The sequence below is a fragment of the Carcharodon carcharias genome, chromosome 14 (genome assembly GCF_017639515.1).
Source record: "Carcharodon carcharias isolate sCarCar2 chromosome 14, sCarCar2.pri, whole genome shotgun sequence".
Taxonomy (NCBI): Eukaryota; Metazoa; Chordata; class Chondrichthyes; order Lamniformes; family Lamnidae; genus Carcharodon; species Carcharodon carcharias.
The window spans coordinates 114,985,962-115,001,152 of NC_054480.1; the positions used below are offsets into that span (position 1 = coordinate 114,985,962).

The window sequence follows — 15,191 nt, forward strand, 5'->3', positions numbered from 1 at the left end:
TAATTAACTACACACAGTTAGAACAAGGAAAGTCTATCTGACCCAGTAAACCTTTGATAGCTCAACCCTGCCACCTGTCCATATCTGCCTTAGTGCAATGGTGACGTAGTGGTAATGTCACTGGACCAATAATCCAGAGGCCCAGGCTAATGCTCTGGGGACACAGTTTCAAATCCCACCATGGTGAAAATTCAATTAATAACTGAATTTGAACATAAGAACTAGGAGGAGGAGTAGGCAATTCATCCCCTCGAGCCTGCCCCACCATTCAATACAATCATGGCTGATCTCATTTCGGCCTCAACTCCAATTTCCTGCCCTCCGCCCATAACCTTTCAACCCGTTACTAATTAAAAATCTATCTATCTCCTCAAATTTATTCAACGTCCTGGCATCCACTGCAATCTGAGGTAGTGAATTCCACAGATTCACGACCCTTTGAGAAAAGTAATTCCTTCTCATCTCTGATTTAAATCTGTGACCCCTTAGCCTAAAACTATGGCCCTCATTCTAGAATGCCCCACAAGGGGAAACATCCACTCCACGTCCACTTTGTCTATCCCCTTTAGCATCTTATATATCTCAATGAGATCTCCTCTTTTCCTTCTAAACTCTAGCGAGTATAGGCCTAAACTGCTCAATCTCTCCTCATTAGACACGCCCTGCATCTCTGGAATCAATCTAGTGAACTTCCTCTGACCGCCTCCAATGCAACTACATCCTTCCACAAGTAAGGGGACCAATACTGTGCACAGTACTCCAGGTGCGGTCTCACCAATGCCTTGTACAGTTGCAACAACACTTCTCTATTTTTATACTCCATCCCTTTAGCAATAAATGCCAAAATTCCATTTGCCTTCCTTATTACCTGCTGCACCTGTATACTAGCTTTCAGCGATTCATGCACGAGGACACCCAGATCCCTCTGCACTGAAGCATTCTGAAGTTTCTCTCCATTTAAATAATAAGTCGCCTTTTTATTCTATGGACCAAGATGGATGACCTCACATTTATCCACATTAAACTCCATCTGACAGATTTTGGCCCATTCACCTAACCTGTCCATATCCATTTGTAAATTTCTTATTTCTTCATTGCAGCTTACTTTCCCACCTATTTTGGTGTCATCTGCAAATTTAGCTATAGTACCTTCTATCCCTGAATCCAAGTCATTAATATAGATTGTAAATAGTTGGAGACCCAAGGACCGAACCCTGTGGCACCCAACTAGTTACAGCTTGCCATCCAGAAAAAGACCCATTTATCCCGACTTTCTGCTTTCTGTTGGTTAGCCAATCCTCTATTCAAGTTAATATATTACCCCTAACTCCGTGTGATCTTATCTTGTGTATTAATCTTTTGTGCGGCACCTTATCAAAGGCCTTTTGGAAGTCCAGATATACTACATGTACAGGATCCCCATTATCCACTTTGCTTGTCACATCTTCAAAGAACTTAAATTAGTCAAACATGATTTACTTTTCATAAAACCATGCTGACTCTGATGGATTGCATTTTGACTTTCCAAATGCCCCATTATTACTTCCTTAATAATGGATTCCAACAATTTCCCAACGACAGACGTTAAACTAACTGGTCTATAGCTTCCTACTTTCTCTCTCCCTCCCTCCTTCCATCCTCCTCCTCCTCCTCCTCCTCTCCTCTTCCCCCACCCTCTCTCTCTCTCTCTCTCTCCGCCGCCGCCCCCCCCCCCCCCCCCCCCCCCCCCCCCCCCCGGCTCCTTTTTGAATATTAGCATTTTTTCGATCCACTGGAACCTTTCCAGAATCCAGGGAATTTTGGAATATTATAGCCAATGCATCCACTATCTCTGCTGCCACTTCCTTTAAGACCCTGGGATGTAGGCCATCATGTCCTGGGGACTTGTCACCCTTTAATCCCAATAGTTTGCTCAGTACTTTTTCTCTAGTGATGGTGATAGTTCTAAGTTCCTCCTCTATACCCTCTGCACTACCTGTTACTATTAGGGTGGTACTAGTGTCCTCCACCATGAAAATGAAGGTAAAATATTGATTAAGCTTCTCTGCCATTTCTGCGTTCCCCACTATTAACTCCCCGGTCTCATCCTCCAAGGGACCAACATTCACTTTAGATACTCTTTCCTTTTATATACTTGTAGAAGCTTTTGCTATCAGTTTTTATATTTTGCACTAGTTTTCTTTCATAATTTACTTTTGCCCTTTTTATTATTTAAGCTAGTTTCAATAATAGTAATCATGAAACTATCATCGACTTGTCGTAAAAACCCATCTGGCTCACAAACGTCCTAGAGGGAAGGAAATCTGCCATTCCTACCTGGTCTGGCCTACTTGTGACTCCAGATCCACGGCAATGTATGTACATACAAGCACACGAATTAGGAGCAAGAGTAGGCCACTCGGTCTGTTGAGTCTGCTCTGCCATTCAATAAGATCATGGCTGATCTGATTGTGACCTCAACTCCACATTCCCATCTATCCCTGATAATCTTTCACCCCTTTGCTTACCAAGAATCGATCCAGCTCTGCCTTAAAAAATATTCAAAGACTCTGTTTCAACTGCCTTTTGAGGAAGAGAGTTCCAAAGAATCACGACCCTCTGAGAAGAAACAATTTCTCCTCGTATGTCTTAAATGTGCAATGTCTTAATTTTAAACAGTGATACCTGGTTCTAGATTCTCGCACAAGAGGAAACATCCTCTCCACATCGACCCACGGATACAAACCTAGCCTGAACAATCTTTCCTCATAAGGCAACCTGCCCATTCCGGGTATTAATCTAGTAAACCTCTGAACTACTTCCAATGCATTTACACCCTTCCTTAAATAAGGAGACCAGTACTGTACACAGTATTCTAAATGTGATCTCACCAATTCCCTTTACAATTGAAGCATAACCTCCCTACTTTTGTATTCAATTCCCCTCGCAATAAACAATAACATTCTATTAACTTTCCTAATTACTTGCTGTACCTGCATACAAACTTTTTGTGATTCATGCACCAGGACACCCAGATCTCTCTGCATCTTTCAGCTCTGTAATCTCTCACCATTTGGATAATATACTTTTTTATTCTTCCAGCCAAAATGGACAATTTCACATTTTCCCATCTTATACTCCATTTGCCAGATCTTTACCAACTCACTTAAACTACTTATATCCCTTTGTAACCTCTTATGTCCTCTTCACAAGTTACTTTCCTACCTATCTTTGTATCATCAGCATATTTAACAACCATACCTTCGGTCCCTTCATCCAAGTCATTTAAATACATTGTAAAAGTTTGAGGCCCCAGCACTGATCCCTGTGGCACACCACTCATTACATCTTGCCAACCAGAAAATGACCCATTTATCCCTTATCTCTGTTTCCTGTTATCTAGCCAATCTTCTATCCATACCAATGATACTCCCTACACCATGAGCTTTTTTTCCTGCAATAACCTTTGCAGCATCTTATCAAATGCCTTCTGGAAATTAAGTATGGTGCATCTACCGGATCCCATTTATCCAAAGCACATCAAAAAACCCCAATAAATTGGTTAAACATGATTTCCCTCTCCCCTCTGACTACTGTGAATTTATCTAAGTGCTATAATGTCTTAAATAATAGCTTTCAACATTTGCCCTACGACAGATGTTAAGCTAACTGGCCTGTAGTTTCCTGTTTTGTCTACCTCCCATTTTGAATAAATGAGTTACATTTGCTATTTTCCAATCTAATGGAACTTTCCCTGAATCAAGGGAATTTTGAAAAATTAAAACCAACGCATCAACTATCTCACTAGCCATTCTTTTAAGACACTAGGATGGTGGTTGACTCTTAACTGCCTTCTGAAGTGGTCTAGCATGCCACACAGCTCAAGGGCATTTAGGGATTGGCAAAAATGCTGACCTTTCCAGTGATACCCACACCCCATGAAAGAATATATAAAAATAAATCCTCCCCACCCCACATCACGTTCAATATTATCCTACTCACCATCTCGCCATGTCCCTCAGTCATTTCTACCTATCTTCTCATTCCTAAATCTCTTCTACCCACCACTGGCTCATCATATCCCTCAATTACCAACCCACCCATTACCATATTCTTCAAACCTCATCTACACACCATCTCACCATGTTCAGCAATCTCCCTCACTCCAGAAACAGGTCTTGACAAGAGATTTACTCTTCAATGAAATTCTTAATCATATCACAAAGGAGAAATATCCTGACATAATTGTCTTTTGATTTCATTTATATGGTTCATTTCAGTGTCAGTCCCCAATAATGTATTACATTTTTGGTGACAAAGTTCCTCCTGTCTTCCTTTTTTAATATTAATTGCTCATTTTGAACTTGACTCTCCTGCAATTGTAAACCCTTCTTCATAGTGAACAGTTTGCCTAGATCAGTTTTGTTAGCTCCATCCAAAGTAAATTTTAGTTGGATCAGCTTAGAGACTCATCTTTAGCTAAGAGACTCATCTTTAGCTAACGGAGCATTATCAACTTCTGAGTCTTTCATACTAATTGAGATTCCCATTACCGAGAATCGACATCGTGGTCTCCGCTTGAGGGCAGTAATATGATCAGGTGACCAGAACTACACAGAGTATTCACACCTACAAAGTGTCTGGAGGCCAGATCATCCCACCTCAGGTTGATGGTGTGAGGATGGTAAGGCGATGCAAGTGGATAAAATCAGGAATTATGTTACAATTTTTAAATGCTTATTTATTTTAATTCCCAAGTTTCTCTCCTCCCCTAGCATTCTGTCCAACATCCAGGATGTACACCAGAACATGGGATACTGCCCTCAGTTTGATGCCGTCAACAAATTGCTGACAGGGCGGGAACATGTGGAGTTCTACTCGCGGCTGCGTGGCATTCCTGAGCATGAGGTTGCTAAGGTAGGTTGATTTTTTACAAAGTATGAGCCAAAGCCATGTGACCATCTTGTATTGCATAACAAAGAATGACTGACTGAGGTCAACCACATAGTAAAACTCCTTATACACTGCCATTGACCCTTCAATAATATCACTCTTTCAAGTCCTACATGTAAGAGGAATGTGGAAGTAGAGGTTTGCTTTTACACTGGCCTTTCTGTATTTATTTATTTTTCCTTTCTCTTTTATCAGTTACAATGGTTATTGCTCACCATTGCTTTCTTTTCTGCCTCCTAAGATTTTCCTTACACATTCTTCTTCCTCCCTGTATCCTGTCTAGTTGAAATCCAGATTATTATCACCTCCTATCCTAAACCATTCCTTCCAAGTCCTGAAACCTATTACATTTCTTATCTCCTTCATTCTTCCCATCCTTAGTCAAATAGAAGGCTTTTGAAACACAAGCCTGATATCATTGGAAGAGACTGCTCCCTTCACCCGGTGCCCTGCACTTTGGTACTCGACCCCTCATCTGATATTCTGCGCTATGGGCCACACGTACGCACTAATTAGGAGGGGTAGGCCATTTGGCCCCTCAAGCTTGCTCCGCTATCCAATAAAATCATGGCCCATCTGATTGTGGCCTCAACTCTACTTTCCTGTCTACCCCCTGTACCCTTTGGATCCCTTGTCAATCAAGAATCTATCTAACACAGCCTTAAAAATATTCAATGGCTCTGCTTCCACTGCTCTCTGGGATAGAGAATTCCACAGGCTAACGACCCTCAAAATATTCTCTTCCTCTATCTCTCAAATGAGAGACACCTTATTTTTAAATTGCCCCTCAATTGGTCCGGTGTCCTGCACTATGAGACTGGTCCCTTCACCTGGTGGCCTGTACAGTGGCTTCAGTTCCCTGAGCTGGGCTTTCAAACAATGTCTTCACCACAGCTTGAAATGTTTTTTTTGATGGAGTGAGAGTTTACTTACAGTTTCCCTCAAGACCTAGGATTGTTTTGTAGGTCACTGAATGGGCCGTGAAGAAACTTGGACTCTCGCGCTATGCAGACAGACCTTCTGGGACATACAGCGGTGGCAACAAACGGAAATTGTCGACTGCCATCGCACTGATTGGATGCCCACCAGTCATCTTCCTGGTTAGTGAGAAGTCATGTGATCCATGAGTAACAAAGGCAATGGCTGGGAATTTTCTCTGAGCTTCTCTCACTCCACCTTTCACTAACATCAGCAGAAATCCATTTAGATGCATGAATAGGATTTCCACTGCTCTGCATGGAAGTTATGGTGATGAGTCAGAGAAAGTCCAAGGAATTCCCAGGCAATTTATGGATGGAATGAGAAAGCTGCTAAGGGCTCAAAGTTTTAACAAAATATGATTACAAATGTTGCTGATGAGGATCAGTCATGTGGTACAGTTGGTACATGTCCAGGGGGCCACATAAGCCCAGGCATATTCCAGGCTCAATCCTTGTTCTGTTCAGAATTGACTGAATTTTGAGCCAGGTTGTCAACTGGGGTAATCCAAATTGTATTAGGGAGGGGAAAGAAAATCAACTAGGGTTTCTGTTGCTGATTGCTGTTGAGAACTGGAAGGCCAAGTGGCTGAGGATAGGACCAGGCTCATTTGTGATTTCCTCATAGAGTCTATTGCCACTCACTGCCCAGTCTCTCGAGCTATAGGAGGATGTCACATGTGTACAGAGCTGTTCCCAGTGAGAATGATTAACTTCAAGACAAGATGGAGAAAAGTTGGGGACAGTGATATTGTCACCAAAGGACTATTCATCATTCTCGTCTTCTTTGACAGGATGAACCTACTACGGGAATGGATCCCAAGGCCAGGAGGTTCCTTTGGAATTGCATCCTGAGTGTGATCAAGGAAGGGCGATCAGTGGTACTCACCTCACACAGGTTGGTGTGCACTGACTGTGGTTTCCATTGGAGATGCATTCTTTGTGAAAATGTGTGTATTATCAGGTCTACATGCAACCCACCCTAAAATGAAAGGCACTTTGTCAGCTATGTGCATAGTTTGAGCAGCCCAATTACACTGGCTGAAAATGATTGAGATTGAAATTGTATACCTGGAAATTAAGCCTTTGCAATTTAGGTGTAACAAAATGCAAAATCCTCCACTATCTGATTCTCCTTACATTTTCTTTCGAGCAGTTTCATTCTCGTTAAGGTAAGGAATGATTATGCTGGAGAACAGAAAGGTTTCTGCTATAGATTCACAGTACTGGACTTTACACTCCCAACTGGCAGGTTTGAAGGTAGGGTGGGGGCGCACAAAATGCAGCAGGTGGCCTTCCTACTGCCCACCTGCCCACCCCGAACCTGTCTGAAATTTTAGAAAAACGTGGGAGAGGAATCAGGTGACTTAATCCCTGCCCTTTGGCCTATTGAGCCCCTTGTGGCCAATTAATGGTGGGGAGGCCAAACCCCTGCAGGAAGCCTGGCAGCTTTAGCTTTGTGAGTTGGTGTCAGGCAAAGGGGGGGTGGGGAGGAAGAAACCTCCTGGGCCCATCGGAGGCACCATCCCCTCCCAACCTTTATTTCCCCACCTCAGCCTCCTGAATGTAACCCCTCTTGCCGAGACACTCTCCCCCCTCCCCCTCTAACGCCGACTTGGTTCTTTGGTGTAGTGGGACTGCATGTAGCCCCAGCTGGTGCTACTGGGACCACAGAGCTGCCAGCCATCTGACTGGATGGATGCGGACCTCCCGAGATGGAGCAGAAGTCTCTCCTTAAAGTAATTAACCCTGCCAGGAAAAGTACATAGTAAAGCTCCTTGTACACTGCCCCAACAAGCAGTCTCAGGTCAGGTACTCGCTACAATAGGGAGATGGTAGATGCTGTTTGTGGAGAACAGCAGGCCAGGGTTAAATAATGCAGTGAATGACTTTTCTGGGATTTTGCTTGAACACCTTTGAAAGTTGGGGAATATTTATACAGAACTTTCCTCTGGGAGATTAAGCTGCAAGTTGCATTTCCTCTGTCACACCATATGAGCTGGCTTTGTGTAAATCAATGCATAAAATTACAAGACAAACTTGGGTCTGATCTCAGGCCCACAATATAAAACCCCATTCTGTGGCTTATCCCACATCAGTTAGGCTGCAGCAGGGGTGATAAAGTTCAGAATCAAAGAATCTTTAATGCAGATGGAGACCATTCGGCCCATTGAGTCTGCACCAGCTCTCTGAAAGAACATTCTACCTAGTCCCACTCCCCTGAGCTATCCCTATAACCCTACACATTCATTCTTTTCAGATAGCAATCCAATTTCCTTCTGAATACCTCGACTGAACCTGCCTCCACCACCTTCTCAGAAAGTTCATTCCAGACTCCAACAAAAAATTTTTCCTCATCACTTTTATTCCTTCTGCCAATTATTTTGAATCTGTGTTCTCTTGTTGATCTCCTGAGTGGGAACAATTTCTCATACTCTCAGGATCTTGTTCACTGAATAGTGAATAGCTATGTTTATAATATTACTATAATAGCTCCAGCCCAGAATGACCTGGAAGATCTGTTCACAACTGAGTGGAATGCTTTTAATGCTGGAACAAAGTAATTCTCCCACCCCATCCTCCCCAAACTGAACATTACTCACCTGAGTGAAGTCCTGCCTATATGTTGAACATCAAATGGCTAGCATTCTGTTGCACTTTGGTGTGATCTGACTCTGCTTGGTTTCCAATTAGCAGTAGTCAGGAAACCAAAATCTGAGGCTCTGATCAGGCCAACTTTCACCTTGCCCAACAATCCTTTCCCTGGCTCACTCACTGCCCTAGCCCTGAACCCATGGAGAGAATTTTCTCCCTGTCGGACGAGTGGTTGGACTGGAGCGGGCGTGGGCGGGCATACAGCCAATCGCTGCCTGCAATCAGGCAGCCATTTTACATGGGCGGGCTTTAATTGGCCCGCCCAGCGTGACGCGCACCCGAAAGCGTTGTGCGCTCCTTGTGCGGGCAAAGGGAGTAGGTGGAGTTGTGGCCTGCGCTCTTTTGTGTGCATGCGCGTGAAGGAGTGCAGGAATCTCCCTGAGGCAAAGAGCTGCCTCGGAGATTAGTTTGCCCTTTAAAAATTTTAATAAAGACAAAAAATTTTTAAGACATGTCCCCTCATGTGACATTTTATTGAAAAATGTTATTAAACTTTAAAAGACCTTCATGAAACTTTATCTTGCCCGTGGATGAGGTTTCATGAAAAATGCGAAGGCCGCCTGGGCTCTTCGCCTGCCTGCCAACATTAAGGTTGGACAGGCAGCTCAGTTAAGTATTTTAATTGATATTTAAGTGGCCTTAATAGGCATTTGACAGTTCGGCAGGCGCACAGCAGACTACTGTGTTTGAGCCCGCCAAACTGAATATCTGAATGACGCAAGGTGATGTCAGGACGCATGCTCAACGTCACCATGTGTCATTTTAAGCGTTGGTGAGCAGGGCCCGCCCCCACTCGCCGACCCAAAGATTCTGACCCATGTCGTCTCCTAGTTTTATATCTCCTCTCATGCCTTTTCTGAGCTCACATAACCCATGAGCTCCACCTTGTGCTGCATTTCCACCAAATTGCTGAACAGCCAACTTATCTTCCTGGCCTCCACTTGCTCATAAACGCAACATCCTGTTTAACCCTGAGCTGAGTCTCACACCCTCTTCATCCAACATCCACCTCTGCAACATCACCCATCTCTTTCCCCCACCCTGTCTCATCCCAACTGCTGCTGAAACCCTCATCCATGCTTCCAGACCCCATTAATCCTGTGATCTCCTGACTGGCTTCCTATCTTCTGCCCTAGATAATATTCATCTCCTTCAGAATACTGCCAGTATGTGCCTCGTGTCCAGTCCCATCACCCACCATCCCTGTCTGTGCCTGATTGATTCCTAGTTCCCCAATGTCTTCCATCCTCATTTGAAAGTACTTCATGGTCTTGCCCATCCCTATCTCTAACCTACTCTAGCTCTACAATCCATTAAGAACTCTGCATTCCACTGACTGGCCTCTTCTGCCACTGCCTTTATACCACCAATGACAATGTCTCCAGTTGTCTAGGCCCTAAGTTCTGGAAATCCCTGTTTAAACTTCTGCCTCTTCACATCCCTCTTCCTTTTGACCCAATTTAAAACCCTTTTTCACCAAGCTTTTAGTCAACCCTCCTAATATCTCCATATTTGGCTTATTGTCTGATTAGACTCCTGTGATGTGCCTTGGAATATTTTTCCCTGTTAAAGGCGACAATGCAAGTTATATAGGCAGGACAGAGCACACTGCAAAGCCTGGTGGGATGAGGTGATTCCAGTCAGGCAAAGGAGAGAGATTGAATAAAGTGGGAAGTTGGAAAAAATATTTTAAAAAAGAGAAAAAGAAACACAAAACTTTGGGTAGATTTTTTTTAAAAAGGCATTGAATGTGGCAATCTGATCCATTCCAACCACATGACAGCACAACTCAATCAGCAATGTTAGCTCATTATAAGCACAAGATTTTTAATACAAGATAAATTTAGCCTGTTTTGGATGATTAACCAATACTTGCAGGTTTTTGAGTTTGTAAAAGGATGACAGTGTGTGATCTTTTTATTCCTTGAGATAGCATGGAGGAATGTGAAGCTCTGTGCACAAGGATGGCTATCATGGTGAATGGGCGATTCCGCTGTCTGGGCAGTGTGCAGCACCTAAAAAGCAGGTAACATCAAACTCTGCTTTCAAATCTCTGCTATGATTCAAGCTACAATGCACGCAAGTACCATTTAACATTGTGTACTTTTGACACAAACAGAATATCAGGAGCTACATTAATATTCTCTTCCACAAGGATATGCAGTCTTTGGATAAGTCAAAGCTAATCCTTTCTAACTCATTGAATAGTGAATTCTTCTGTAAATCACTATCAGAAGCAGCCGCATGAAGCCCTTGTGTTACATCAGTGTGGTGAAATTGCCAGAAGCATCGAATAAACCAACCACTTTTAAAGTTTTATTAACCTTTGGACTGTCCCCTGTTGAGGGGAATATCAGTTTAACTGAGCTGTAATTATTTATTTAAACTTGTTGGCTAATGCACTGTGATACTGAAACAAACACTGCTATCTCCAGTAATAAAGTGATGCTATAACATCAGTGTTTGTTTCAGCGTCACTGTCCATTTGGTTATCTGGACTCCTTAATTGGATTAGTGCCATGCAATTCACTGCCAGCCACTCAGCATCTCCTGTACAATTAGAACAGTGAGATCAGGATAAATTGGTCTTTTAAATGATGATGATGATGCTGACCCCTACATATCTAACCCACTTAATGTTAGCTTACCTGAATCTATAGCACTCTGTCCTCTTGAGTCAGAAGATCATGAGCTCCTATCACACTCCAGCATCAAATCTACGCTGACACTGCAGTGCAACACTGAGACAATGCTGCATTGTGGATGAAGCAGACTTGAGGCCCCAATCTCATTCAGGTGGATGTTAAGCATTCCAGGGCACAATTCTGAGATCAAGCAGCTCTTCAGCACACTGATCAGTACCCCAAACTGGTCTTTTGTTACATTGCTTTTTGTTGGACCTTGCTGTGCACAAAATGGCTGCTTGCTTGGTCAATATAACAACAGTAACTACAACAGTGATTTTTTTACTGAGATGTTTTTGAAGGATACAAGGCAGTAAATAAATGCAAGTTATGGCCTCTTAAATGTTCTATTGATCTATTGCCCAGCCATGAACCTTTTCAATTTTTCTAAACTTTGTTTTCCTTTGGGGATATTTTCCTGCAGAATTTATTTTTCTCTGCTCATCTGATCTCATGCCTCTGTAACCAGGCAGATGAGTACACATCTCAGCACCTGACAGCCTTTCCCTCTGCTCCTGCCCTCCCCCACCACAGCTTTTACAAATAAATGTCAGGAATTGGCCAGGCATTACTTTTCCTATGACTTTATAACTTTTTTCAGATGTTGCAGCCTTTCCCCATCCCCTGGGCTGGGATTTAGAGCAGGACTGGAACCTGCAACCTGCCTGACCTCTGGTATGTGCTGTAGTGTGGCCTGTTTGTTCTCTGCTTTCACGTGTGAAACGTTCTATATATTTTTGCAGGGCATCGTATCAAGAGGGGTGGCAAGAGGGAGGAGGAATCAAAGCTGCAATAGAAGTCAAACTTAAAAATTATTTCCTCCTTTTGTCTCTGTTTGGAAAGTTCCTGCTGTCAAACTAATGAATTGCTTTGTGGTTCTCTTTGCATAAATTGTGACCTAATCAATATTAGGAAGGTTTCTCTCTAGCCATGAATGACTTGAGTCTGACTCAGGTAGGTTTCTTCAAAACTACTTTACTATATACATGACGAGCTTCTAGGTAAATACATCTCTCTCATGTGCTGATTATTACATCCTCTCAGCTGAGTCTCTAGCACATGACTGCCGATATCGCTATTACATCATGATGCACATTACTGCCTCATTACCATAACTATTAACCCATTATGCTATACTTTGCCCCAGGTTTGGAGACGGTTACACCATCATCCTGAGGATGGATAGCTCCACGCCCGACTGGTCTACTGTCGAGGAGTTCATGGTGTCCACATTCCCAGGCTGTGTATTGAAAGAAAAGCACCACAGCATGCTACAGTACCAGATACCAACTGGGTGCTGCTCCCTGGCCAAAATCTTCAGTGCCCTCACGACCAATAAAGAAGAGCTGAAGATAGAAGACTATTCAGTATCTCAAACCACATTAGATCAAGTAAGAGTTCATTTACCAGATATACCAGGGCAACATTGTACTGCAGCTCTGAGACCAGGGCAGGGACATTGCTGGCTGACACACCTGGGCATATGGCTAGCTCCCATGTTGATCTCTAGCCCAGGAAAGGCAAGCCCTGGATGTGTACACAAATTTATGATCACCAGTGCCCACATATCAGTTCAACTTCTATCAAGTTTCAACTCTTGATAAACATTTTTAAAAATTTGATGTGTTCATTTAAATAGTTCCCAGGACTGAATTGTTAGGTCATTTTAATGTTTGTACTAATTCCAATTATATATGGCAGTGGGTACGTAGTCCTGGAGACACCTGTCGGATTGGTTGGTCAATGGAAATTACCTTATGAAATGTACCTCTGATCCCCAGCCTGTCCACCAACTGCTGCTGATAGGGTCGGAGCTGCTGAGAAGGCAGGAGCCGTTCTCAAGGTATTCCCCCACCCCATCATTGCTTTGTGCCCCTCCATTCAACAAAACAACCCCCCCCCCCCCCCCCCCCCCCACCCCACCACCGCACCAAGTTTGCTCTGCTTTCCTCTCCTCCCCAGCCATTCCCACCACCTCCCACCCCTCCCCTTTTTCCCCGCTCCACCCCCGGCACCCCCCCATCCTACATCCAGGCCTCATTCTGCACTAAACTCTGGGTCAGAGCTGTTCTCAAGGTATTCCCTTCACGATCACTACTTTGTGCCGCTCAATTTTCCCTCCCCACCCCCCTCCAAATTTGTTCTGCTTTCTTCCCATTGGCCTCGAGTTCCAGCAAGGGTGATTCTCCCACAATTGGCCTTGTTTCAGTTTAAGATAGAAAACTATTCCAACAATATGGCTCACAGGATGGGAGAGATGTTAGACTCTTTTCTATCGGGTGAATGTTTTGAACAGGACGGGTGCAGCAGCTTATTTTCTGCCTTTTCCCATTGTCATGACATCGAACGGAATCACCATAATACTGCGGTGCAGTTGGAGTGGCGGAGGTGTGGGTGACCTCAAGTTTGTTGTTGTACTCTCCAGCTCTGCCTGCACAATGGCAAGTGGAAATAAGATTTAGCTCACAGGACAATGGTGACATTGTTGGCTTAATGAGCAATGTGTTATATTTAATTTCTGTAGAGGCAGTTTCATTTAAAATTGGTGTCTCATGGCTTGGATGGTAAAAGCTGTGAATAACTGAGCTACATAGGTCAGAAAGATCCCTGCTCCTCATCTCCAGTTTGATCTGACTGGTTAGCTGCTGAAAGGTTGGGTGAGGATAGGGATGCTACAGTTGGCCTCGTGCTTTGCTCTGGACAAGGGAGGGAAAAATCACCTAGTGGTCCTGATCACTGTCCATTGATCCTTGCAAGAAAATGCACAGGTGGATATATGGTGAGGACAGTGTCACGCTTGGCGGCTATTAATCCTGATACTCCTCCCATGGTTCAATATCCTGATGTTCATTGTCCAAGTTCACAATTGAGGAATGGCTCCTTATATGAGGTAAGAGAATTATCTGTGCTATTAGACCCTTGTCCTAGCAGGGGTAAGCATTTCAGGAAAGCAGGAGAATCAAAATCCAAGAAAATAATTATTTATTTATAATACAATATGCATTTAAACATACTTCTAGTTATTGGACCTAGATGTTTCATTTCCTGTAGTTATAACTCTTTCCTTTTTCTTATTCAGGTATTCGTCAATTTTGCCAAGGACCAAAGTGAAGATGACTATTTGAAGGACATTTTCACACACGGACCGCAATATAAAGACACCGTAAAGCGCATCACAAACTTTTTAGCAGATGAAAACATGAGGGAGAGTTCAGTATGATCCGGGTATGAGTGAAACCACTTCCCATCTGAAATGCAAATAGAAGATTCCAAACACAGTAAGTTGAGGGTTGTGCCAGGACTGAAGTATCTGTCACTGGATTGTCAATGGCAAACTCCTCAACTCCCATTTCAAGTTACCTTTAATTAACTTCAGACAGAAAAAAAACTCTTATTCCTAACCTTGTACCTTTCCTGGATTTGTATGAACAACGGTTCAAGTGTACAAACTGATTTATTTATACTTTCTTTCCACCTTTTAGATACTTTTGGGGTTTTGTTTTAGCTCTTGCAGCTGAAGCTTATCTGGCACTTTTGTCCTGGAGTTTTCTGAAACAGAAAAAATATGAATAATATCATGACAATACATTGCAGTTAGCCTCCACTTATCCCACCTTAATGATCCTGTACTGTCGGAATGACCGTGTTTTGCTCATTTGATGACAAGAGGTGGCATGCTGCTTGGTGTGGAGAGAGAGGGAGGAATTCAGGGGCCTAAAGGCTTTTATGTGCAGTGGATAAGGTGTGGGCCAAGGAAACTAAGAAAGGATTATTTGGCCCCAATACACTGGTCCATTGGATGGCTGGAGGCGTCTGACAGATACTGTTAGTTCCTTAATCTGAACTGCTATAAACTGAATTAAGGGTGTCAGTCTTATCTACATGGGCCCCTCACTATTCTCTGCACCCCTGTCCCAAAATCAGAATGATGTTCAGTTCTGTG

General features: G+C 43.3%; 1 protein-coding gene across 1 annotated transcript in view; it reads left to right on the forward strand.

Annotated features, from left to right (window-relative positions):
• LOC121287582 (phospholipid-transporting ATPase ABCA1-like) overlaps positions 1–14,737 on the forward strand; it is a 186,328-nt gene extending 171,591 nt beyond the window's left edge. The window contains 6 exon segments of the mRNA XM_041205510.1: positions 4,755–4,896; positions 5,898–6,032; positions 6,704–6,807; positions 10,498–10,590; positions 12,396–12,639; positions 14,328–14,737. Of these exon segments, the coding sequence (XP_041061444.1) occupies positions 4,755–4,896; positions 5,898–6,032; positions 6,704–6,807; positions 10,498–10,590; positions 12,396–12,639; positions 14,328–14,468 (859 nt within the window). The 3' untranslated portion in view covers positions 14,469–14,737.
• The last annotated feature ends 454 nt before the right edge of the window (positions 14,738–15,191 follow it).